General features: G+C 43.1%; 1 protein-coding gene across 5 annotated transcripts in view; it reads right to left on the minus strand.

The window, feature by feature from the left end:
- The window catches only part of ADCY8 (adenylate cyclase 8), a 250150-nt gene that overhangs the window by 140626 nt on the left and 86529 nt on the right, over positions 1–22995 (minus strand). For all 5 annotated transcript variants that reach the window (XM_089335713.1, XM_051844023.3, XM_051844024.3 and 2 more), the window contains exons 3-4: positions 15725–15855; positions 8269–8380 (exon numbers count right to left, since the gene is read on the minus strand). In XM_089335713.1, coding sequence (XP_089191839.1) covers positions 8269–8380; positions 15725–15855 — 243 coding nt within the window. The remainder of the gene's footprint in view (positions 1–8268; positions 8381–15724; positions 15856–22995) is intronic.

Here is a 22995-nt window from a genome sequence, read left to right on the forward strand (position 1 = left end):
AAGCCAGTGAGAGCATTTCAGGCATGGAAAGCCAAGATACTGTGGCAAAAAATGTTCTACATGAAAATCTCTGTAGTTAGACCCCAGTGGACAGAAGTGGCCATCAAAGAAGAGTGTACTTTTCTCTTAAGGGAGGAGAGAACTTCCACTTTGCTTATGGCCTTGTCTAAATACTGGCAGAGATGTGGATCCAAAAGGCTTTCATAGCCTTGGCAGGTCATGTCAAGAGTCTCAGGTGATGACCTATGTCATACATAAGAATGTTAATTGTTAAATTAACAACAGGAGTCACTGTGCTGTTACTTCCCACGCAGCACCTCTGTCCTTAATGAGTTGTATTATGAGAATTAACTGTAGAACTTGTTCTCAAACAGCTTTTTTTTGTGTGTGGGTACAAATTGTTAAAATCTTTACTTAGTATACAGTTGGTCTTCTGTGTATAAAATTAATTGAAAATGAATCTTAATGGAGAATGGGACTTGAAATGGGAGAGGGAGGAGGTGGCAGAGTAGGGGTAAGGGCAGGAGGGTAGGTATAGTGGGAAGAATCACTATATTTCTAAGCTGTACTTATGAAATTTATACTCATTAAGTAAAAGGTCTCTTTGAGAAAAAAAAAGACAAAGTAAAATAGAACTACCATATGATCCAACTATCCCACTTCTGGGTATATATCCAAAGGAAATGAAGTCAGCATATCAAAGAGATACATGCTTTGTTTATTGCTGTACTCTATTGTCATAGTAGGTAAGATGCAGAAACAACCTAGAAACCTATCAGTGGATGCATGGATAAAGAAAAAATATATAGATATATACACACACAATCAAACATTATTCACCCATAAAAATGATGTCATTTGCAGGAAAACGGATGTAACTGGAGGAGATTAAGACAACATCAGGTCAATCTGAATGTGGAAAAGTAGTTAATAGAGACTGGGAAGGATGTGTGTGTGGGATAATAAAGAGAGTGGATAATAGCTACCAAAATACAATTGAGCTAAAGGACAATCGAGAGATTATAGTTGATAATAAATTATAATATATTTGATAGATGCCTGAAAGGGAGGAGCTCCAATACTCTGACCCATGAGGTAAGAATGGGGAGACGAAGCTGTTCATTGCTCGGATTTGATCAATACACAGTGCATGCTCACACACGTACTGGAGTGTCACATTGTATCCCAGACGCATGTTCTTTTATTTGTATTTATCAAAAATTGCTTAAACTGTTGAAGGAATTTATTTATTATTTTTATTTTTTATTTTTATTTTGACAGGCAGAGTGGACAGTGAGAGAGAGAGACAGAGAGAAAGGTCTTCCTTTTGCCGTTGGTTCACCCTCCAATGGCCGCCGCGGCCAGCGCGCTGTGGCCGGCGCACCGCGCTGATCCGATGGCAGGAGCCAGGAGCCAGGTGCTTTTCCTGGTCTCCCATGGGGTGCAGGGCCCAAGCACCTGGGCCATCCTCCACTGCACTCCCTGGCCACAGCAGAGGGCTGGCCTGGAAGAGGGGCAACCGGGACAGAATCCGGCGCCCCGACCGGGACTAGAACCCGGTGTGCCAGCGCCGCAAGGCGGAGGATTAGCCTAGTGAGCCGCGGCGCCGGCCCTGTTGAAGGAATTGATCATACCAACCATCCTATGTGATCATTCACCTTAAACCCATGTGATGAAGTATCACACTGTACTCTACAAAAAAGTACAGTAAAAATAACTACAGAAAACAAAAAAAAATCCTTTTTCTCAGATCACAACACAGAGGCTGGAAGGCAGGGAATGGTGACTTCATCTGCAAATGATCTTTGTATGCTGAGTCGGGTGTGAGGTCTCAGGATAGTGGGGGTCTGGTGCTGTTAAATTCAGGTGTGCCATTTGCTTCTGTTGGCTGCGGGGAGGGATGAGGGAAAGAAGTGTAGCAGAAATGCTTTGGTATGGGATCGGACTTCTGAATTCCCGTTAAGTTTGCCAGCTTTTTGACCTTGAATGGCACCCTGACCTGAAACCACTGATATGTGGGTTTCAGCTTCCCATATGGGACAAGCACCGGAGCAATGTGCCTCGTCCATAACACGTACTAGAGCAAGCCTGTCATTTAGTGATGGCAATGACAGCAGCCACCAGGAAGGAGCTTTCTCAACGTTCAACATACTGCTCCTTATCTTGTCATTGGGTTCCTCATGGTGAAATCCTGAACATGGCAGGGCAAGTAGAAGTCACAATTATTCTGTCAATGCGAGGATTTCCACACAAGAGATTTGAGAAACTTCCATAGCCACAGATGAGCAGCTGAAAGTCACAACCTGGACCAGATGTGAAACTCCCCAGCTCCTAATCAGTGATCGATCCATGAAAACAGAGATGAAAGCGTTTTGGAATAGTCTAAGTAGGGAGAAGAACTGGTACTTACGGAGTGCGTGCCCTGTGCCAGGCTATGCGTTAAATGCCTCACACTGGTCTCACATCAGGCTGATCTTCGAGTCATCACAAGCACTTGGAGGGGAGTGTGCTGTTTTACATTGAGAAGAAGCCAGTTTTAGGCCTGAAGGGCACACTGCAAGTCAGAGGCCGTGTCTGTCTGACAGTGGGGCTCTGTGCTCTTTCCTCACAGAACTGCAGGAATTATGGCAGAGTCCAGAATGCTAGATCTCCTGACAAAAATGTGTTTTGGAAGGAGATTGAATAAAACGGTTTACTACTCCTCTGGGGCAGACACTGAACAGTGATGTGAAGATGTTCATACCTAGGGTATGTTTTTCTTGTAAATAAAAGGTGAAACTGGTTGCCCCTATCAAATTCTATGCAACCTCCAATAAATAGTATATATAAATTATACCCTATTCATAGTTTGTGTAGAACCTGACATGTATTTAGAGATACAGTCTCTATATAAAATATGCATATTGTATTGCATATTTCACATATAAGTATGTATAGATAAATGTGTGTGTGCATCTATCTTTGTAAGTAAGCATACATGCATATGTGTATATATGAAAGGCCTGGCTTCTTATCTGTCAAGCTCTGTAAGTTTGCAGACAGCTTTTTCTGACCAAATCCTATAAGCTGTCAGATGACTTCATAGTAATCCAAGCAACTTCTTTTAGCCAGAAATTTATTTGGAAACATCTAAGGAAAACACGCTGTTTTAGAAAAAGATATTTAAAAAGGAAAGTAAATCAGGGTGAGGATCTTCTTGCAAATTTTATTTAGTTTTATTATAATTCTTTCCCTCTCATCTTGATGTTTTGATATGAAGTCTCAGGAAAATCCAGAAAATTTATAAAATCGTATATGTCAATAGCAAATGAAAATTATGAAATGAATATATGAAATTATCAATGATGATTATATTATTGAGACCTGTTAGAGTTATAGGAATGTGTGCTTTTTGTGTAAATTAGAACATTTATTTATTTGAGAGGCAGTGAGAGAGAGAATGAGACATGATTCATTCCTCCAATATCTGAAACAAGCCAGCAGATGGCCAAAAGCAGGAACCTGACTGCAATTCAGGCCTTCCATGTGGGTGGCAGGAACCACATTACTGGAACCATCATTGCCACCTCTCAAGGTCTTCATTAACAGGAAGCTTGAGTCAGGAGCTATAACCAGGGGTAAACCCAGGTACTCTGATGTGGGCTGTGGGTAACAAGACTGACTTCTTAATGCTAAGCCAAGGGCCTGCCCCATGTACATTTTTTTTTCTTTGACAGGCAGATGGACAGTGAGAGAGAGAGAGAGAGAGAGAGAAAGGTCTTCCTTTGCGTTGGTTCACCCTCCAATGGCCGCCGCGGCCGACGCACAACGCTGATCCGATGGCAGGAGCCAGGTGCTTCTCCTGGTCTCCCATGAGGTGCAGGGCCCAAGGACTTGGACAGTCCTCCACTGCACTCCCGGGCCACAGCAGAGAGCTGGCCTGGAAGAGGGGCAACTGGGACAGAATCCGGCGCCCTGACCGGGACTAGAACCCGGTGTGCCTGCACCGCTAGGTGGAGGACTAGCCTATTGAGCTGTGGCTCCAGCTCCCATGTACATTTTTGATGTTTGCATTTTATATAATTAATAAACATTACTTTAGTCAGTAGAAAAATGAATAAAAGGTGAAAAAAGGATTGTGAAAAACACTGGTGTTGTTAGTGTGCTTTTTAAAAAGGAGTTATGCTAAAAGTTGTGACAGATTTTATAGTATTTTATCCAACCTTAACCACACAAGTAGTAAGTGTGTCCTAGTAAAAACGAAACAGTGAACGAGGTTAAGGTTCAAGGTTAAGGCTCACTGTCAAGCCCCCTTTCATCAGGCACACAGTGCTTGGGAGCCTGATCTTGCCCCCTCCTCAATGCTGCTTTGCCTTCACCTGGACAGGTACACATGTAAACAGATGCGCTATTTTATTCTCTATAAATCTGCCATAGCATTCCGGCACAAAACAGGCCTTTTTCATGCAGGGAGATATCATGAAATCCTTTCTACATTGGTAAAAATTGCTGTCTCATTCTTGTTCATCTGTTGATTGGCTTCCCATAGTGTTTGTTCATTGCTGGAAATTTAGTTTGCTTATGGTTTTGACAGCAATTTAAGAAACAGTTTTAAGATACAGTGATAAAAATAGTATAACAACAAATATGTTCTTCCTTTTAAGGCCTAAGTTAGATGGGGAAGGAGTAGAGAAGAACTACTTTATTTAAAAGATCAAATAATAGAGTTATGGGTGTTGTCGAGGGCATGGTTAAGGGTCAGAATGTCCTATACTGGGCAGCTTGAACCACAATGGCACTGAAAAGTTCAATCCAACTAAAATGAATTTTAATAGAAGACTTTGAGGTTATCTCCACATTTTAATAATGCAGTGAATAAATGAGTACAGTGTATACCATTTACATTTGAGATGGATTCTTCCTGAACTTCAACATAATACAAATCTACTGCAAAGCATCAAGACAAAGCAACTAAAGAGCATTATAGAGTCATGGAATTTTGGCGCTAAAAGACACTGCAAAAAGTGCAAATTCAACCCCTTTTATACATAGGTTGAGCCTGTCACCTAGCTGGTCAAGCGACTTGCCTAAATTTGGGGGCTGAAACGGGTAGACTTTCTTTTTGCAACCATAGCAGTGTTGTTTTCACTGGGAGAGTTTTTCATGCTTTTCCAAAGAGGATCTGATGTAGGTACTGATGAACCTGGGGTAGGCAGGGAGGCGGGAAAGGGTAGACTGGGAATTACTAAGGGCGAATTATGCTGAGTACTCATTTGGAGCTGTCTGCTGTATTGGGACACTGAAAACGTACTGTTTAATTTAGTCTTTACTTCAATTCTTTTAGGAAATAGAGTCAGCGAGATGATTTGCTCAAGTCACATTCAAGTCAAGCCCTTCAGCCCGTTCCACCTGAGCCGCCACACCTCTCTGCTGTCTTGTCCTCGATCCTGTGCCGTGGATCGGGGATCAAGAGCAGCCACCTAGTCTCAGTTGTTTGGGTTTAAACCATAGATGCCCAGCTACTAATGGTTCTGTGCAGATTATTTTGCTTCTTTGAGCCTCAGTCAATCATTCAGTAAAATGAGAACAATAAAGAACTTGCCTCATGGGTTTGTTATGAGAACGACATTAGTTGATTCGGGGAAAGCATTCAGCAGAGCACATCACACCAATCAGGCAGTTTATGAACGTTTAATATTCTTATCAAATCAATCAACAATAAGCCTCTTCATCATACATCTCTGCTTCATTTGATTTTTTTCTTTAAAATCATGTAATAAGATTCAGGCCTCAGACAATAATCACCATTCTTGCACCCACTAGTACTTGACTGATCGTATCTCCACTTCCATCACTTTCATCTCCCGTCCTGTGAATATGATGACCAGGGTGGAAACCCAAGGCTACAGAACAAAGTCCATGTTCCTTAAAATGCTGCTCCATGCCCTCCAGGGTTTGTTCATCCTTTCCCTTTCAGGTTAATTTCTCACTGGCAAATCCCATGCCCTTCATGCTCCAGCAATTTTGAGCTCCTTGCAGCTCCCAAACAAGCAGTATGCTTTCACACTTGCCTGCCTCTGCACCACGACTCAGCCTAAAAGGCACTTCTTTGTCTAATCTGATGCCAGGAAAGCTCCTGCTCTTCATCAAACCCAGCCTGCATGTGGTTCTTCTCCGGATGCTGCCAGCTCAGCCCCCACACAAGCACTGAGGACTCCTCCATCCATCAGTATTCCTGTGTGTATTTGTTACTTGCTTACACCACTCTGCTGCAATGATCAGGGACTGTTTTTGTCTCTTGCCAGCCTCTGAACATCTTGAGGGAAGGGACTGGTTTAGTCTTCCCAGAGTGTTTCATGGTGACTGGCACACAGTAAGTACTCAATAAATGGTCAGTTTTTACTTGGCTGCCTATTCTCTGGGCCAGTGGGATTTAATGTGACTGCAATTGACCTTGATCATATCTGTCAATTCTTATCGGAGGGCAACTTTTGTTCTACTTGACATCTTTGAGCAAAGAAAATTCAGAACAGCAATAGGAATCGCAAAACTATGTGTACATAACACTAACCACCAGCAATGCCAGAACTCAAGGAACTGGTATACATGTTTTTCTCCAAATTCTCCATCCTCTAGATAAACCCAACCCTCCCATTAGGAGACCTCAGCTTCTACCTCCCTCTCTGGTCAGGTTAGCATCCTTTCTAATGGTTGCTCAGTACATACAATTTTTTCATCCAGGTTCTTTTTCAGGTTCCTGCCTGTCTTTATAGCCTCATGATCACTTCTTAGCATATACTTTTCCTTCCAGCAACAGCTTTGGCTTTCTTCACATAAATAGAATAACATCTTTATTTTTGTTCTCACCCCTGCATAAAATATCCATTTCTGATTTCTTTACTTTGATAATTAGTGTTTAAATTGTTTACAATAAAATTCACTGTTCTGGCAAATGTGCACAGTCATGAAATCACCATAATTTGGACAAATCAGCCGTATCACCCCTAAAGCACCCCAGTCCGTACTTCCTTATCAATCATCTCACTTCAGGTACAGTGATTATTGCAACTGCTAATTTGTTTTCTGCCTCTCTAATTTTACCTTTTATAGAATGTCTTGTAAGTGGAATCACAAGATATCTAACTTGTTATGTGGCTTCTTTCTCCTGGCTTATTCTCCTGTCTTTGCCTGTCTCATTAAGTGACTCTCAACTTAAGTGTCACTGTCTCCAGGAGAGCGTCCTGCTCCAAGGGTTGTGTGTTGCCTGTGCTCACACACTCCAGACATCCTTGACTTACCTTCATCATGCCACACAACAAACACATTGTGCTTTGGTTATCTATTTGTGTATGCCTGACCAGATTTAACTCTAGGAAAAAAGAATATATATATATATATATATATATATACACACAGACACACACACACACACACAAAATTTTCATGTTCCCAACATGCACCAACATGCACAATATCTAGTAGCTCAGATGCAACTCTGAATGGATTTCCCTTAGAGCAAGGCAGACATAAAACAGTACATTTTGATACTGTAAAAATAAACTCCCACTTGTTGTGATCTTATTTAATTCTCATTATAGCCCTGTGAAGTTGGCACTAATATATACACTTTAGAAAGCAGGCAATTAGTCATGCCTATTTGAACTCAAAGCCCACTCTAAAACACAATGTGACAAGATTACTCCTCTGTAACTTCAGTGGCTTTAGGACTACAGATCTGGTTTGGTAGCAAATGTTCATCTCCTTTGATCTGTTTTCTCATTTAGCTCCGATTAAGCCAGCTGAAAAATGAAGGTGGTGTCTTTTTGGCTAAAAACAAAGCTCTTAAGTTATGTCAATCACAATGTTGGTGGGATGGCCTAGCAGATTACTGGTTCTTAGAACAGGCTAATTCATTCCAGATGGCCAGGGTTGTCTAGGAAGCTGCAGGCGGCCATCATTGCATGCATAAGCACCAAGGGCTGCAGCTGTATGGCACCTGGCCACGTGAGGAGAAAATAATGATGGGTAACTGGAAAGCAGATAAAAAAGACTGGCACTCAACCATCTGCCTCTCAGTTGGGAAAATTAATCTGAAAAAGTTCCCACCCAAGACCTGTAAATAACTGACATTAGTCCCCAGAATGTGAGAAGGTCAGGGGTTTCTGCCCAAGAAAAGGATGCAGAATGGTAACGGCATTGGTGATGGAAGCCTAAATCCTTCTCTTCCTTAATTCTACATGCAGTGCCTCACTCCTGCAGAGGACTAAGAGGGAATTAAATTCAACTCACATGGGCCAGTCGATCAAATCTGGCAAAGAGCTCGTTGAGCATCCTGACCAGCTCCTGAGCGGACAAGGTCGTGGAGAGGTTGGTAAATCCTTTAACATCTGCAAAAAGAATACTAAACATTGGGGAGGGGGGTGGGAGGAAGTGAATTAATATTTTAATCCATCCTGAAAGACACACAAAATAAATAATTATATCATTCAAATAAATCAATCATGTCTGTGGTCTGAGATTTTAGCTCTCCTTGCCATGGGAATCAGGAGGAATGCTTCCTATTTAACAAGTATCTCGGCGGTGAACATCCACCCAGGATTTCAGGAAGCACAAAGGAACACCAAAGGCCCTTCTTCCTGTGCAGGGGTGTGGAGTATAGGCAGTGCACACAACCCCAAAGGAAATTTATCTGTATGAAAAGATCAATTTGTTGTGAAAAGCAAAATGAAACTTCGTGAATTAGCTCTATATTTTCACAATAGATAGCAATGCAGGTGCTATGCTCATGGAGTAAAACAGACACAGGGGGATGGGGAGAGCAAAAAGTGTCACCATCTTGAGCCCAGGACATGTACTCTATTCTAAATGACAGGCAAACTGAAGTAAGTGTTTCTCAAAAATTATGAGGATAGGTGGCAAAGGTGGGAGGCCTCCAGTGAAATAACTACTTTCCTAAAATGCTCATATTTTCTGAGGATTTAAGTCAGGTGAAGTCGTGCTCCATGCATACGACTTGGCATAAGGGAAGAGGCCAGTCTTTGAAAGTTTTATAAAAGCCAGGCACTGTCTTAGTTTATCCATCCACAACCTGGTAGGGGCAGGCATAGTTCTTTCCATTCTGGAGGTGAGAAAACTGATGCTCTGAGAGGTAAGACTTTTCCAATATCCTGCAGGGACTATGTGGTCGAGTTGGGGTTTTCTACATCATTGAGTTGTGTTGAGGGCCATTCCTCCATCCCTTTGCCACACCATCTCAGGAACCTCTAACAGAAAGATGGGATCCCAAACAGGACACCATATTCATAATTTCTTACGTTTCAACCTTTCAGAAACTGGGATATGCCTTAAAAATAATGGCATTTTATCAGTGTGAAACAGTTTCTTAGTGTTGCATGAAATAATAATGAGTGTACAATCAGTATGACTTAGTTTTAATGAAATAGGTAACTACCTAGAAAACACTGTGGAGTGTGTGATGACTTATACTGGTCACCCCTTTTATTCAGAAGTTTTCAAAGTTTGTGTGTGTTACAAACTCTTTAAATAAGCTTATATAGATGCACAGGTAGTCAACATCTTGCCCTTTATTTTAAGGGATTTGTACTTTCCCCTAATTCTGTTCTTGATGTTATTAAAAATCAGGTTTTTTACTGAGCAGTTGAGGCACTGGTTAATGTGCTCACATCCTGCACAGGAATACCTGAGTGTGACACCTGACTCTGGCTACTGATTCGTGCTTTCAGCTCATTCAGACCCTGTGGAGCAATACTGGTGACTCAAGTGATTTGGTTTCTATCACCCATGTGAGAGATCAAACTGGGTTTTTGGCTCCTGGCTTCTGCCCTGGCCCAAGGCTATGGTAGGCATTTGGGGAGTGGATCACTGGATGGGAGCTGTCTGTCTCTTTGGCTGTCTTTCAAATAAGCAAACAAACACATAAATAAATAATCAATTCTGTTTCCCAGTTTAGAAACTATTGTTAATTAGTTAATCTCTTAATTATTTTTAAAAAAGATTTATTCATTTATTTTGCAAGTCAGTTACAGAGAGAGGAAGAGCCAGAGATAGAGATAGATAGAGAGAGAGAGAGAGAGAGAGACAGAGACAGAGATAAAAAGAGATCTTCCATCTGCTGGTTCACTCTCCAGATGATTGCAACAGCCAGCACCGGGCAAGAGCAAAACTGGTGCTGGGAGACATGGGTGACAGGGGCCAAAACACTTGGTCCATCTTCTGCTGCCTTTCCCATGCCACCAACAGGGACATGAATTGGAAGTGGACATGAATTGTCATGCATATGTGATTCTGGCATCGCAGCAGTGGCTCTACCTTCTATGCCACAGTGCTGGCCCAAAGGCCTCAATTCTTGTAGAAAATATTTATATCTGCTAGGACATTGGATAGTGATAAATAAGACCTGGTGTCTGTCCTCAACATCCCAAGAGTCTGAAGAATGGAGATCAGCAGGCAAGGAGAACCTCAGTAACAATGGAGGGTCATGGGTACTATGACAGAAAGACAGGCTGGGGAATGAAAGGGGATCAAGAATAACCTAGTGAAGCAAAATCTCAGATGAATCTTGAAGTAAACATGGGATACAGGGAGTATAGGAAGGAGAAGGTTGAGTATTCTGAGCAGAAGGACCAGTACATACCACAGTCTGGTGAAACAGCAAGCAAACTCATCCACGGTCTATAGGAATTCAAGGACAGTAACAGGGTAGCACTGAGCAAGGAGGTTTGGAAAAGAAGGGGAGGGAAAGGAAAAGAAGAGAAAGGAGGATAAAGAAAGGAAAGGAGAGAGAGAAGCAGGGAGGGGGAGATAGATGAGAGAGGGAGAGGGGGTGGGAAAGGGGGAAGAGAAAGAGAGAGAGAGGGAATGAGAATGAGGGGAAGTGAATGCTAAAATGAGGCTGGTAATGAAGATGGATTGATAAACCGGGCTGAATATGGATTTTCTTCTGAAGATGACGAAGCTCCTAAAGGATCTTGTACATGGGCATGATATAGCTAGATTTTCTACTTATTAAGTTCCCCTATAAGAGTCATCACACTGCCACTGTCCTGTACAGCTTTGTACTGGCAGAACATATTGGCACGTAAATAGGATTTGACTCTAGATGGATCTGAGTCCAAACCCCTGCTCATCACTTACAAATTCTATGACCTTGTATAAGTCCTGAATTTCTTCAAGTCCTTAGACCTGGTATGGCTCTGCGAGTTCTCCCTATAGTCACTCATTTATTCCACAAAGCAATCTACGTGGTAGAATCCATCACGATCATTTTCTATTTTACAGACAAGGGAACTGAGGCCTGAGTAACTTGCTCACAGTCATGAAGGGCTGGGATTTGAACCTGGAAGCCTGGCTCTGGAATCCATAGTCATTGTCATTAAACTGCATTACAAGTGAAGTGAGACGATTCATTGTCATGGCAAGAGGGACATGGAAAGGCTTTAGATCATGGTGGAAAGGCCTTAAATCATGGAATCCAACCTTCTGTCTTTATAGATCCAGACACCTAAACTGTTAGTGTCCACCTCTCTATGGCAAGGATAGCTCATTCATGTATTCCTAATTGAATGCCTGCTACACGTCAGTCACTGGAAGCACTGTGGAGTGCAGACTGTACCATCATAGCCTTTATGGAGCTTTATGGGAAATGGATTCCCTGGGAGGCAAGGTCATAACAGTTTTAGATGTACTCAGTGTTCCAGTGTCATGAAATTTCTTAGTCTTCTGAGTGTACCCTACTTTATGCACCCGTGATTTTGTATAGGATATACCTGCTTCCTAGCATAGTTTTCTTTCCTTTTGCTATCTATTGAAATCGTACTTGTCCTTCAATACTACACTCATATGTGAAGACTCTTCTTTAATGGAGAATTCCCTAAGAACAGCTAGTTAGTCCATCTACACCACTTGTCACCTGTGTGGCCTTGGCTATACCTCTGTCATGGTACTCAACACTCGAAAGCACAATCCCTATGAGGCTGTGTTCCATCTGCTCATATTAGCTAAAGAACAGGAAGAAAGTCGTCTCCATATTCCACCTGCTTAGCACACAGTAAGCTTCATTTTACGTGTCCTCAGTGTAGTCAGCAGAAATATTCAGGTTTAAGTCCCCCCTTTTCATAGTGTGGCCATAGCCACCACTGGCGTCTGCTGGGAGGTTCTTAGAACTACAGCATATCAGGCTCTCGGGCCCCATAACCAAACTGACTATATCAACATCCACTTTGACAAGAGACCTGGGTGGTTCATGTGCACATCCAAGACAACAGCACTGGTCTAAGTCACAGTTCTACAATAAGGAAATATCAAACTAAAGAGAAAGGCAGAAATGAAGGCTCTGATTCTCATTCCATTACTCACTCTGCTGCCCCTGTGTGCTATATTCAAGATCATCAGGTATTTTCATTCTTGGCATAAACTTGTCACCTCCCAAGATGAATATACCAGAGGGGCATAGTAGTTTTCAGCACTAATTGAGTTAAATAAGTTTTTTTTTTTTTTGGCTAAAAATAAATCATGTTACTTAATAGTTCTGTAAATATAATTCTTAAGAAATATCTAGCACAATTCAGTAAAATTGTCAGGAACATCAGTACCATGTGTGTTCTTGGGAAAGTCAGTTAACCTCTCATTTTCTCAACAGTAAAGAAAGATCATTAAATCTACACCAGGAGACTACTGTAATGAGATAATTTTGTAAATCATAACATGGTCTTTTGCCGCAAAAAGCTGAATGGCCAGGTGGATCTTATAGCCTGAATCTGTTATAGTCTCAGGGGTTTGGAGCTGAAATCAACTTAAGAGTCCAGATGTTTTGTCCATTTCCAACCACACTGTTTTGGATTGGGTAACTAAAGTGCACAAAGATGAAATGATACGGCCAGAATCTTGCTGGAAGTGTGCTCACACGGAGGGAGACAGCTTTAGAGAAGGGTCATAAACAACTAACATCAGAAACAACAGAGAACACAATTAGAAATGATTTTTAAAATTCTCCCACACTGCACAGGGTTTGCTCTGGGGGCTGCAGAAGGGGGCGTAGCAGCCGGTCTGGCTTTGTTTCTCAGTCATGGATTACGGAGTGTCCTCCTCTGCTTCCATCTCTCTGGTCTTATTTTAGCATCCTACAGTCTTGCAGTGGGCAGGAGAGGCCCTGCCACCCCTGGCTGAGTTCATCTTTCCAGTGCTACCAAGGGCCTGGGCAGCTTGTCACCACTACTCTCAGAGCAGCCAGGGAGAAGCCCAGGGTGGCAGCCGGTTTCTGAATTGATTCCTCTCCCCCTAGAAACTGTGATTCTGACTAAAGACACTGAGAAATCTAGGGCAGGAAATTATACTTTAATTCAATACGGTGTGAATGTCTGAGAAAGGGTCATCAGCATAAGAACCCAGTTGGATGACTGAAAATGAATAGGCGAGGCTGGAGGAGGCAGAAAAACTTCAGCTGTTCTCCACCTAAGAGAGCACTGAGAAATGCTTAAGCAGAAAGAAAGTCTAATGTGTTATTGAGCTAAGGTTCTGAGTAGGTCAGTGCGGATGTGTGGCCTTGTTTATCCCCCCCTTTTTTCCTTTATAAAGTTGCTATCATTTATTTTCTCTTTCCCCATGGTGACAGGCACTTTTATAATATATCATAAATGTTATTTAATGAACATATACAGGTTTATATAATAAATACACACATTTTTATTTTCTTTCAAAATATTGATCTGACTTATGCCTTTGTCATTGAGCCATGCTGTCACCAGGGAAGGCATATTGAGGCTATCTATGGTTTTCTGCATCCATCATAGCTCTACATTGAGTCATGATGTTCACAATGCTCAGAATCTTGTCTTGGTTTTCTCGCTTGGCTAACTCAATCTCCATTAATGTCAATGAGGACCACTTCTCTCAGGAAGATTTCTAAGCCCATTCCCATGTCCTCACCCCCTCTTCCCAGCCTCAGGTCAGTCATAGGACTGTAATAGAACCCTGCCCCAGATTATGATTAATGGGTGCCCATTGTTCTAGAATTGGTATTGATGTGTTTCTATTTTCTAGGGGACCTGTTCCTAGATTGGGGTGCATATTTATTGGAGCTGCTGTTTCACAAAAAACTGCTTTGCAAACTCAAGCATCTACATCAGGGCAGCTCAATTTTTGAACAAGAACCCAAATAATAACGTTACTGCTATGCCCACTGAAGGGTTATATTAGCATCATGATCTCTGCTGGACATTGCATTACAATGTGTTCTTGCACACCAGGCAGAGAAAACCTAAAGAGGCTGCTAAGAGGGAAGAGTCGTGCTCTTTCCTCCTACAAAAGTTAGGAAGAAAGGAGCTCAGAGTATATCTTTGTAATTTTTGCAATGTATGGACAATGTTCAATGTAGAGATTTTACCCTATGTTTAGGAAATTTCCACCCTAATAGATTTGGAGGGAGGGAAATACAGTTCTACTGCGTAAACTGCAAATGCCGGAAACTTGCTTGAAAGTGACAGCTCAGCCAACCAAACTTGTCTGCCCTTCGTTTTAACTTGAGATGCAAAGGAAACAGGAGGAGCAGAGAATAGGGCAGAGCAAAGGCAGTCACATCTGGTTCTTGGGACTGCCGGAGAAATTACAATGGTGCACACTGTGTTAGGAAATAGGAGTTGGTAGCACAAGCTATGGTCTGTTCAGAAGCAGTGACACTGGCATTCTAGCTGCTCTTGTGCTCTGGGAAGATTTTGGCTATGCATCTGGCTCTGTGGCCTTGCTTTATTCTGACCCACTGCCCTAGTCTATTTCTCTGTCCTTCTTTGATTATTTTGTGAACTGCCACATGGCCTTGCAATAAATCTAATTTAATCCAGGATTGGATCCTTTTGTTTGCAAGATAGAAAACATGTCTGAAATGTGCCATACTAGAGGCTTAACCATGCCTGTTCTGTGCTTTGTATGCATTTTCACTTACAAAATCTACACATCACAGTTGTTAAAATATCCATTTTACAAAGACAGATCTTGACATTCAGGTTAATAAATTGCTCAAGGTCACAGACAGGAAGAAGCAAAACTGAGGTTCTAAAACTAGCCTTTCTCACTATGGAGTCTGCTCTTTGGTTTTCAATGTATGTCATGTTATCCAGTGTAGTACTGGGCATAATGAGGACTTAGATGGATAGATGGTCTGATAATTGGATGAGTGAGAGTGTGCATAGAAGGATGGATGGGTAGATGGATGTGTGAAAGGATGAATAAGTGCATGGATAGGTGGGTGAGTGAACGAATAGATTGGGTGAGTGGTTGGATAGATAAATGATTGCCTAGCAATATGCTTGCAAAGGGAAATATGGTGTAGTTCCTCTCTGTATTGTTTTGAAGACACTTCTGGGGAATGTAAGGAGAGACCTATATGATCACACCTGAAGCCCCCAGATTACATTTTAAGATATTTTTTCTTTCCAAGTATAGCCTAAATGACTTTTGCCTTTTCCACTCAAAGTGTGAAGGCAGGGAAGCCTCCTATAGGGGGAGCCAGGCAGTAAGTCAATTAGAAAATATAATTGAATTTTCTTACGTTCTTCTCCAGCCTCTATTTGAAATGTAGAAATCTCTGCTGAATAATCACTAGGTAATGAATTAATCAACTGAATGAAGGAAGACATTGACATTCAGGCAGATAGAAGTCATAGTGTGATGAGAGCTGTCAGGCACACGAGCAGCATATGGAAACCTGGGGCGGGGCTGTTGCATTTCTTACCTGACGTTCTCATAACGATGGATGTAGATTCGATGGAACTGGTGCTGCAGGTGCTCATCTTCCACATTGGTCATGTCGTTGATCATTTCCAGGACAACAAATCGGGGTAGCACAGACAGCACGAGCCGCTCCTGGAATGAAGCAATGAAGAGGGATAGGCTTGTAAGACTGAACTGCAAGTCTCAGATGGGTGGGTGGAGTGTATAGAAATCATGGGACTCTTGGATGAACTTCTTGTGCAATTGCTAATGTCACATCACTCTATGAGCATGACAAATATCCATTGAGAACTTATTTTTCAGGCTTTGTGATGGGTACTGGCTATTTAGTGCGTTATTGGATGGAAATGATTCTTACTTTTTAAAAAAAGATTTATTTACTTATTTGGAAGGCAAAGTTACAGAGAGAGAGAGGGAGACGTAAACATACATGCACACACATACACAGAGCAATTTTCCATATGCTTGTTCACACCTCAAATGGGTATAATGTCCAGGGCTGGGCCAGACCAAAGACAGGAACCAGAAACTCCCTCTGGGTCATGAACAAGGGTGGCAGGGGCCCAAACACTTGAGCCATCTTCTGCTGCATTCCTAGATGCATTACCAGCGAGCTGGATCAGAAGTGGAGCAGCTGGGACTTGAGCCTGTGCTCATATCAGATTCCGCTGTCACAGGTGGCACCTTAACTAGCTACAGTACAATGTCAGTCTTGGTTCTTACTACTGAAGAACCCAAACATGCCCACACACATTGACAAAATGTGAAAAGTGCCATAAAGAATAGGTCATGATGAGAGAGTTTACTAGTTGATGACATGATTCAAATCAAGAGTTAAGAAAAATCTTTATTTGGAATTGCTGTTTAACTGACCTGAGAGTTTGTAATGAGCCAGTCCTGTCTAGGGCAAGGAGAAGTCCAGGAGGAAACATGAAGTGCACATGTCCTGAGGCAGACAAGAGCAATGGGGTTGCTGGGGGATTAGAAGGGCATAGTGACAACTCACAAGACTAGAGGTGAAGATAGATCTTTCAGGTTAGCCTAAGACCTTTGCATTTAATTCCTACTACAACTGGAAGACACTGAATGATACTCAGTAGAAGACTGACATAAACTGATTAACATTTTTAAAGATCACTCTGGTAATGAATCGTGGGGAGGGGCCAAAGGTGGAAGCAGAGAAGGCAGCTGGGAAAGTTCCTGCAGAGATGCAGGGGAGAGAGGTGGTGGTGGAGGTTAGATCCACCAAATTGGCAACCAACCAAGAAGGCAGCAGACAAAGAGGGTGTGGCCACCATGATGGCTGGTTTTGCCTTTGGCTCATAGGGAATGTGCTACATTTATAGAACGGAGGTACACAGGGGAGAAACTGAGTGAATGAGTCCCTAACTCTTTATCAAAGATGACAGGAAATGAAACATAAGCAACTTGAGAGAGAGGACTCCCTCCTTCCTTCTTCCTTCCTTCCTTCCTTCCTCCCTTCCTTCCTTCCTTCCTTCCTTCCCTTCCCTTCCCTTCCCTTCCCTTCCCTTCCCTTCCCTTCCCTTCCCTTCCCTTTCTTTCCCTTCCTTTCCCTTCCCTTCCCTTCCCTTCCCTTCCCTTCCCTTCCCTTCCCTTCCCTTCCCTTCCCTTCCCTTCCCTTCCCTCCCTTCCCTTCCCTTCCCTTCCCTTTCCTTCCCTTCCCTTCCTCCCTTCCTTTCCAGATTTATCTATTTATTTGAAAGGCAGACAGAGAGGCAGAGAGAGAGAGAGAGAGAGAGAGAGAGAGAGAGGTCTTCTATCCACTGGTTCACTCCCCAAATGGCCGCAATGGAGCTGGGCCAATCTGAAGCCAGGAGCCAGGAGATTCTTCTGGGTCTCCCATGTGGGTGCAGGGACTCAAGGACGTGGGCCATCTTCCACTGTTTTCCCAGGCCATAGCAGAGAGCTGGATCAGAAGTGAAGCAGCTAGGACTCTAACCAGTGCACATATGGGATGCCGGCACTGCAGGCTGAAGTTTTCTCTGCTACACCACAGTGCTGGTGCCCAAAATAATTTTCTTTCTTTCTTCTTCTTCTTTTTTTTTTTTTTTTTTTTGATAGGCAGAGTGGACAGTGAGAGAGAGAGACAGAGAAAAAGGTCTTCCTTTGACGTTGGTTCACCCTCCAATGGCCGCCGCGGCCGGTGCGCTGCGGCCGGTGCACCATGCTGATCCGATGGCAGGAGCCAGGTACTTATCCTGGTCTCCCATGGGGTGCAGGGCCCAAGTACTTGGGCCATCCTCCACTCTACTCCCTGGCCACAGCAGAGAGCTGGCCTGGAAGAGGGGCAACTGGGACAGAATCCAGCGCCCCGACCGGGACTAGAACCCTGTGTGCCAGCGCTGCAAGGCGGAGGATTAGCCTAGTGAGCCACGGCGCTGGCCATAATTTTCTTTCTATTCTGATCATAGGAGCAAAGTAATTAGCTTACTAGCAACAGGAACTTAACCTACAATGTCACTGTATTGCAGAAACCAGGCAAGAATCTGGCTTCTGACTGTTGTTGGGTTGACAAAGTGTTGAGCTGAGCTTAAGATGGTGCTTCATAATGGTGGTTTCTCATATCTTTGTACTTATTTATGGATCTTAAACATTGCTACCTCCATTTTCTCGTATGTTTCTCAACCTGAAAATAAGCACACAGAAATAATTTTCATGTAATAGAGTCTAGGAGAGGTGAAATGACTTCTTTTCTTAAGATTTATTTATTTACTTGAAAGTCAGAGTTACGCAGAGAGAGAAGGAGAGGCGCAGAGAGAGAGAGGGAGAGAGAGAGAGAGGTCTTCCATCCACTGGTTCACTCCCCAGATGACTGAAGTGGCTGGAGCTGCATTGATCCAAAGCCAGGAGCCAGGAGCTTCTTCCAGGTCTCCTACACAGGTGCAGAGGCCCAAAGACTTGGGCCATTTTCTACTGCTTTCCAAGGCCATAACAGAGAGCTGGATAGGAAGTGGAGCAGCTGGGACTTGAACAGGTGCATCATATGGGATGCCAACACTGCAGGCAGAGGCTTTACCTGCTATGCCACATCGCCGGCCCCTTGTGAAATGACTTCTACAACCTGTACTGTGACCAAATGGCAGTGCTTGGCTCACCCTTTACCTCGTTATTCTTTACTGGGGTTCTTGGTGGATGAGTTGGGATCTCACGTCCATCACTTACTAGAAATGTAGTCTGTTACTTCTATGTGCCTTGATTCCCTAATTTGGCAAATACCAATACTATTATATATGTCCCAGTGTTACTGATAGAATTCAATGAAATAAAATATGTGAGTGACGTGGCATTGATTCTCTCATCCCTCCTCTCTGGTCTTCTTAATCCTGGATCTCATGCCAAGGGTTTTATTAAATGAAGTGTCCGCAGAGCATCCTAAGATGAAGCTGTTTCCTCATTGCACAGAGAGATGTGCTTTCAGCAAACACCCCTACGCAGTGTCCTCATGTTCACTACTGCCAGTTGTCAACTTCCCAGATACTTGTGCCCCTATTCACACAATGGCTGGTGAAAGGGAAAAGGTCCCACTCATGGCTCTGAGGGCACCAGTGCTCTGCTGCTGGTGGGGGATATTTTATTAAGATGCCACCTACAGCACTTTGTATTGCTTATGGAAGGGAGAAAAAGGGCTGAACTACAAGTCCAATAACTTCCTGGGCCCCTCTGTCAGTTTGGAAGTGCTTAATTGTGAATTATGCTTTCACTAGTGCTGCACTGCATGGCTTCTAAGATATGGACTGACAAAGAAGGAATGGGTTCCATTAGGAATAGAGGCTAAGAAGGGAGTGATAGAGCACATAAAATGATGCAAGTGTAGGAGAGGATGCCACGAAAAAGGACATTCATTCCCCTGCACTATTTCGATGTTTCACCCTGAAAGTCAAGTCCATGGACACATTTATGAGGCTATGCTCTGGATCTGTACACTGCCCATCCATCAGAGTGGCCTAGAGTTCACAAAAGTTCAGCTGCCCTGGCACACCCCAGACCTACTGAATTGGGCTCTGTGGGGGAGTGGTGAGGCAAGTGGAGTTCTTCAAGTTGCCTCAGATGTCTGAGTACCAAGGTAAGGAATGGGACCCACATGGCAGAGGCTATGTTATGCACCTTGAGACACAGTAGTATACTTGGCTTTTACTATAGTGTTACCAGACAAGTATTTGCAGAAAACAAAACAAAACAAAACAAAAAAACAAAACCTAAAAACACCATGGTTTTAGAAAAATCAGATCACCTAACAACATGATCACCTAGATCATAAACAGCAAAGGATCTAACCACATTCTCCTGGCTCCAAAAATAACTCTCCCAATGCTAACTTCTTCAAAACATATTTTAATGACCTCTTACTTGATCAATAGAGTTCTTTAAAATAAACATAAATTGGCTGGTGCCGCGGCTCACTAGGCTAATCCTCCGCCTGTGGCGCTGGCACTCCAGGTTCTTATCCCGGTTGGGGTGCCAGATTCTGTCCCGGTTGCTCCTCTTCCAGTCCAGCTCTCTGCTGTGGCCCGGGAAGGCAGTGGAGGATGGCTCAGGTCCTTGGGCTCTGCACCTGCATGGGAGACCAGGAGGAAGCACCTGGCTCCTGGCTTCGGATCAGCGCAGCGTGCCGGCCATAGCAGCCATTTGGGGAGTGAACCAATGGAAGGAAGACCTTTCTCTCTGTCTCTCTCTCACTGTCTAACTCTGCCTGTCAAAAATAAATAAATAAATTAATTAATTAAGGCAGCTGCTGGGATAGTGATATGATAGGAATGAAAAGTATGCAAGGGTGAATTCACTAAGGAAGGTGGGGGAGAAGTTCCTAATTCAGGGTCCTGAAAAATGACTGAGCTTTCAAATGATTTCTCATGAGTTATTATATTTATTTATTCATTCAATTAACAAATATTTATTGAGAATATACCATATTCCATCTCCATTTCCAAGTATAGGGGATACAGAGGGAATAAGCAGGCATGACTCTAGAGGAAGGCTTTGCAGTTAGAGACTTCGAGGGCCCTGGGATTGCATGTCAAGATATGCATCTTTACTAGCTGCTGCTTATGGGGCTCTGAGAGCACCCACTGTGGGTCAGCAATAAGTTACAGAGCTTCACACTCAATTGTGTGCAATATTCACCATTCACATTATGGCAGGGGCATCTCATTTTGGATTCACAGTGAGAAAACCAAGGCCCAGAAAGGTAAAGTAACTTCCTAAGGTCACACAGCTGGGATAGACCAGCGTCTGTCCTATCAGACTGCAGGACTAGTTGGAAGCTTCCCCGGACATTATCAATTATCTTCCTGCAAACATCCCTCAAAGCCTAATCCTCAGAATTGGAACATGTAATGAATACTGAAATTAGAGGATCACTAGTACGTCTATAGTTAAACAAAGTATACATGTGAAACTCATTGATTACTGATACTATATTACAAATAAATAAAAATCATGCAGACTAGTACAGCTAAAGGAAATCCATGAATATATGCAAGTAATACCTGGGATCTTTGCTACCATATATTCTGCAGACTAAAAGCATCTTAAAAGGGGGCATTAGGGATTTTGCAACTGCAAAGATGACTGTGTGATAGATCTCTTTAATGGAGCTCAGCTGCTTCTGATACAAGTAGCTTCTGCCTGGCTATCCTGATGTGAGAAAATGCCACAGAAGCAGGTTATTAGTGCAGTTTGTTGGAAGTAAAATTTGTGGAGCTGCACAGTTTTGTGTTTGGATGTGAAAGTGCGGCTCTGCTTGGCTAACCCTGTTTTTTTCCCACATACTGTAGATTCTGCATGAAGGGACTGTTTGTCTATCTTTGTGAACTTGCAGCTGAGCAGGAGATCATGGGATAACTATTGTGATGAACTGAGAACAGGTCCCTCCGGTATTGCTATTGTTCCTTCTGCCTCAAAAGTCCTTCCCACCCTGGTTTTTCCCCATGGTTAGCCATGGACTGCTCATCTTCAACTTCTTTTTTTATAAGATTTATTTGTTTATTTGAAAGTCAGAATTGCAGAGAGAGAGGAAAAGTCAGAATTAGAGAACTCTTCCATATACTGGTTCACTCCCCAGGTGGCTGCAATGGCCGGGGCTGGACCAGGCTGAAACCAGGAGCCAAGAGCTTCTTCCAGGTCTCCTACATGGGTGGCAATGGCCAAACAATCGGGCCATCTTCTGTTGCTTTTTGCACACCATTATCAGGGAGCCTGATTGGAAGCAGAGCAGCTGGGACACAAAGTGGTGCCCATGTGGCATGCTGGAGTTGCAGGCAGTGGCTTTACCTGCTAAGCCACAGTGCCAGACTCTAATCTTCAAATTCTAGGGTAACTCTCCGCTTCACATGGAAGAGGGTTATTCGTTCTCTCCTTCATCCTGTTCCTTCACACAGCTCTTTCTCACAACATTTACTTCACCACTTAGTACTTGCTTATGTGATGAATTGGTCTTTTTACTAACAAGCCCAAGCATAACACATTGCAACAAGAGACATCAACAAACGTACAAATAACAAAGGAGAAAACAAATCTCTGGTCTGAATATGAAACACTGGCACCAAGCAAATGAGCCCAGGCCCTGGCCTTGTGGTGCAGTGGTTTAGGCCAACATGTGTGATGTTAGCATCCCATTTTGGCTTGCTGGTTTGAGTCCAGTGGCTTTACTTCTGATCCAGGTCCCTGCTAATGCATCTGGGAAGGTAGCAGGCGATGGTTCAAGTATTTGGGTCCTTGCTACCCATGTGGGAGATCTGGTTGGATTTCCTGGCTCTTGGCTCCTGCCTGGCCTAGTCCTGGCTATTGTGGTCATTTTGAGAAGTGTTCAGTGTATGGAAGATTCTCTCTCTCATCCTCCCTCTCTTTTAGTCATTTGAAAAATTAAATAAACAAATCTTCCAAATAAGCACAGTGAAGTTCTTTCACTTCTTAGAAAGGCTCCGTAGCTTCCTCACAAGACTCCCCCAAGTTCTCTACCAAATTCCCACCTGCCCTTCAGGGATCTTCTCTGAAGTTGTTCTGTGTTCTGTCCTTCATGAGGTTTAGATACGATTGTCCTGCACTACAGAGCATTCTATCCTTAGACTTTCCATCATTAATGCTCATGGCATATTGTTAGTGTTTGCTCTTCTTAGCAAGAATATCAATGCTTTGAAGAATATAAATGTTCTGTTTTCTGTTTGCTCACCTCTGTATCTTCATCAGCTTCTTCAGTGCAAATGCATCAGGTGCTACCTAGATAGTTCCTAAACCAACACATGAACACATTGC

Source organism: Oryctolagus cuniculus, chromosome 6 (assembly GCF_051225735.1).
Source record: "Oryctolagus cuniculus isolate XC-2025 breed Fujian yellow rabbit chromosome 6, ASM5122573v1, whole genome shotgun sequence".
NCBI lineage: Eukaryota > Metazoa > Chordata > Mammalia > Lagomorpha > Leporidae > Oryctolagus > Oryctolagus cuniculus.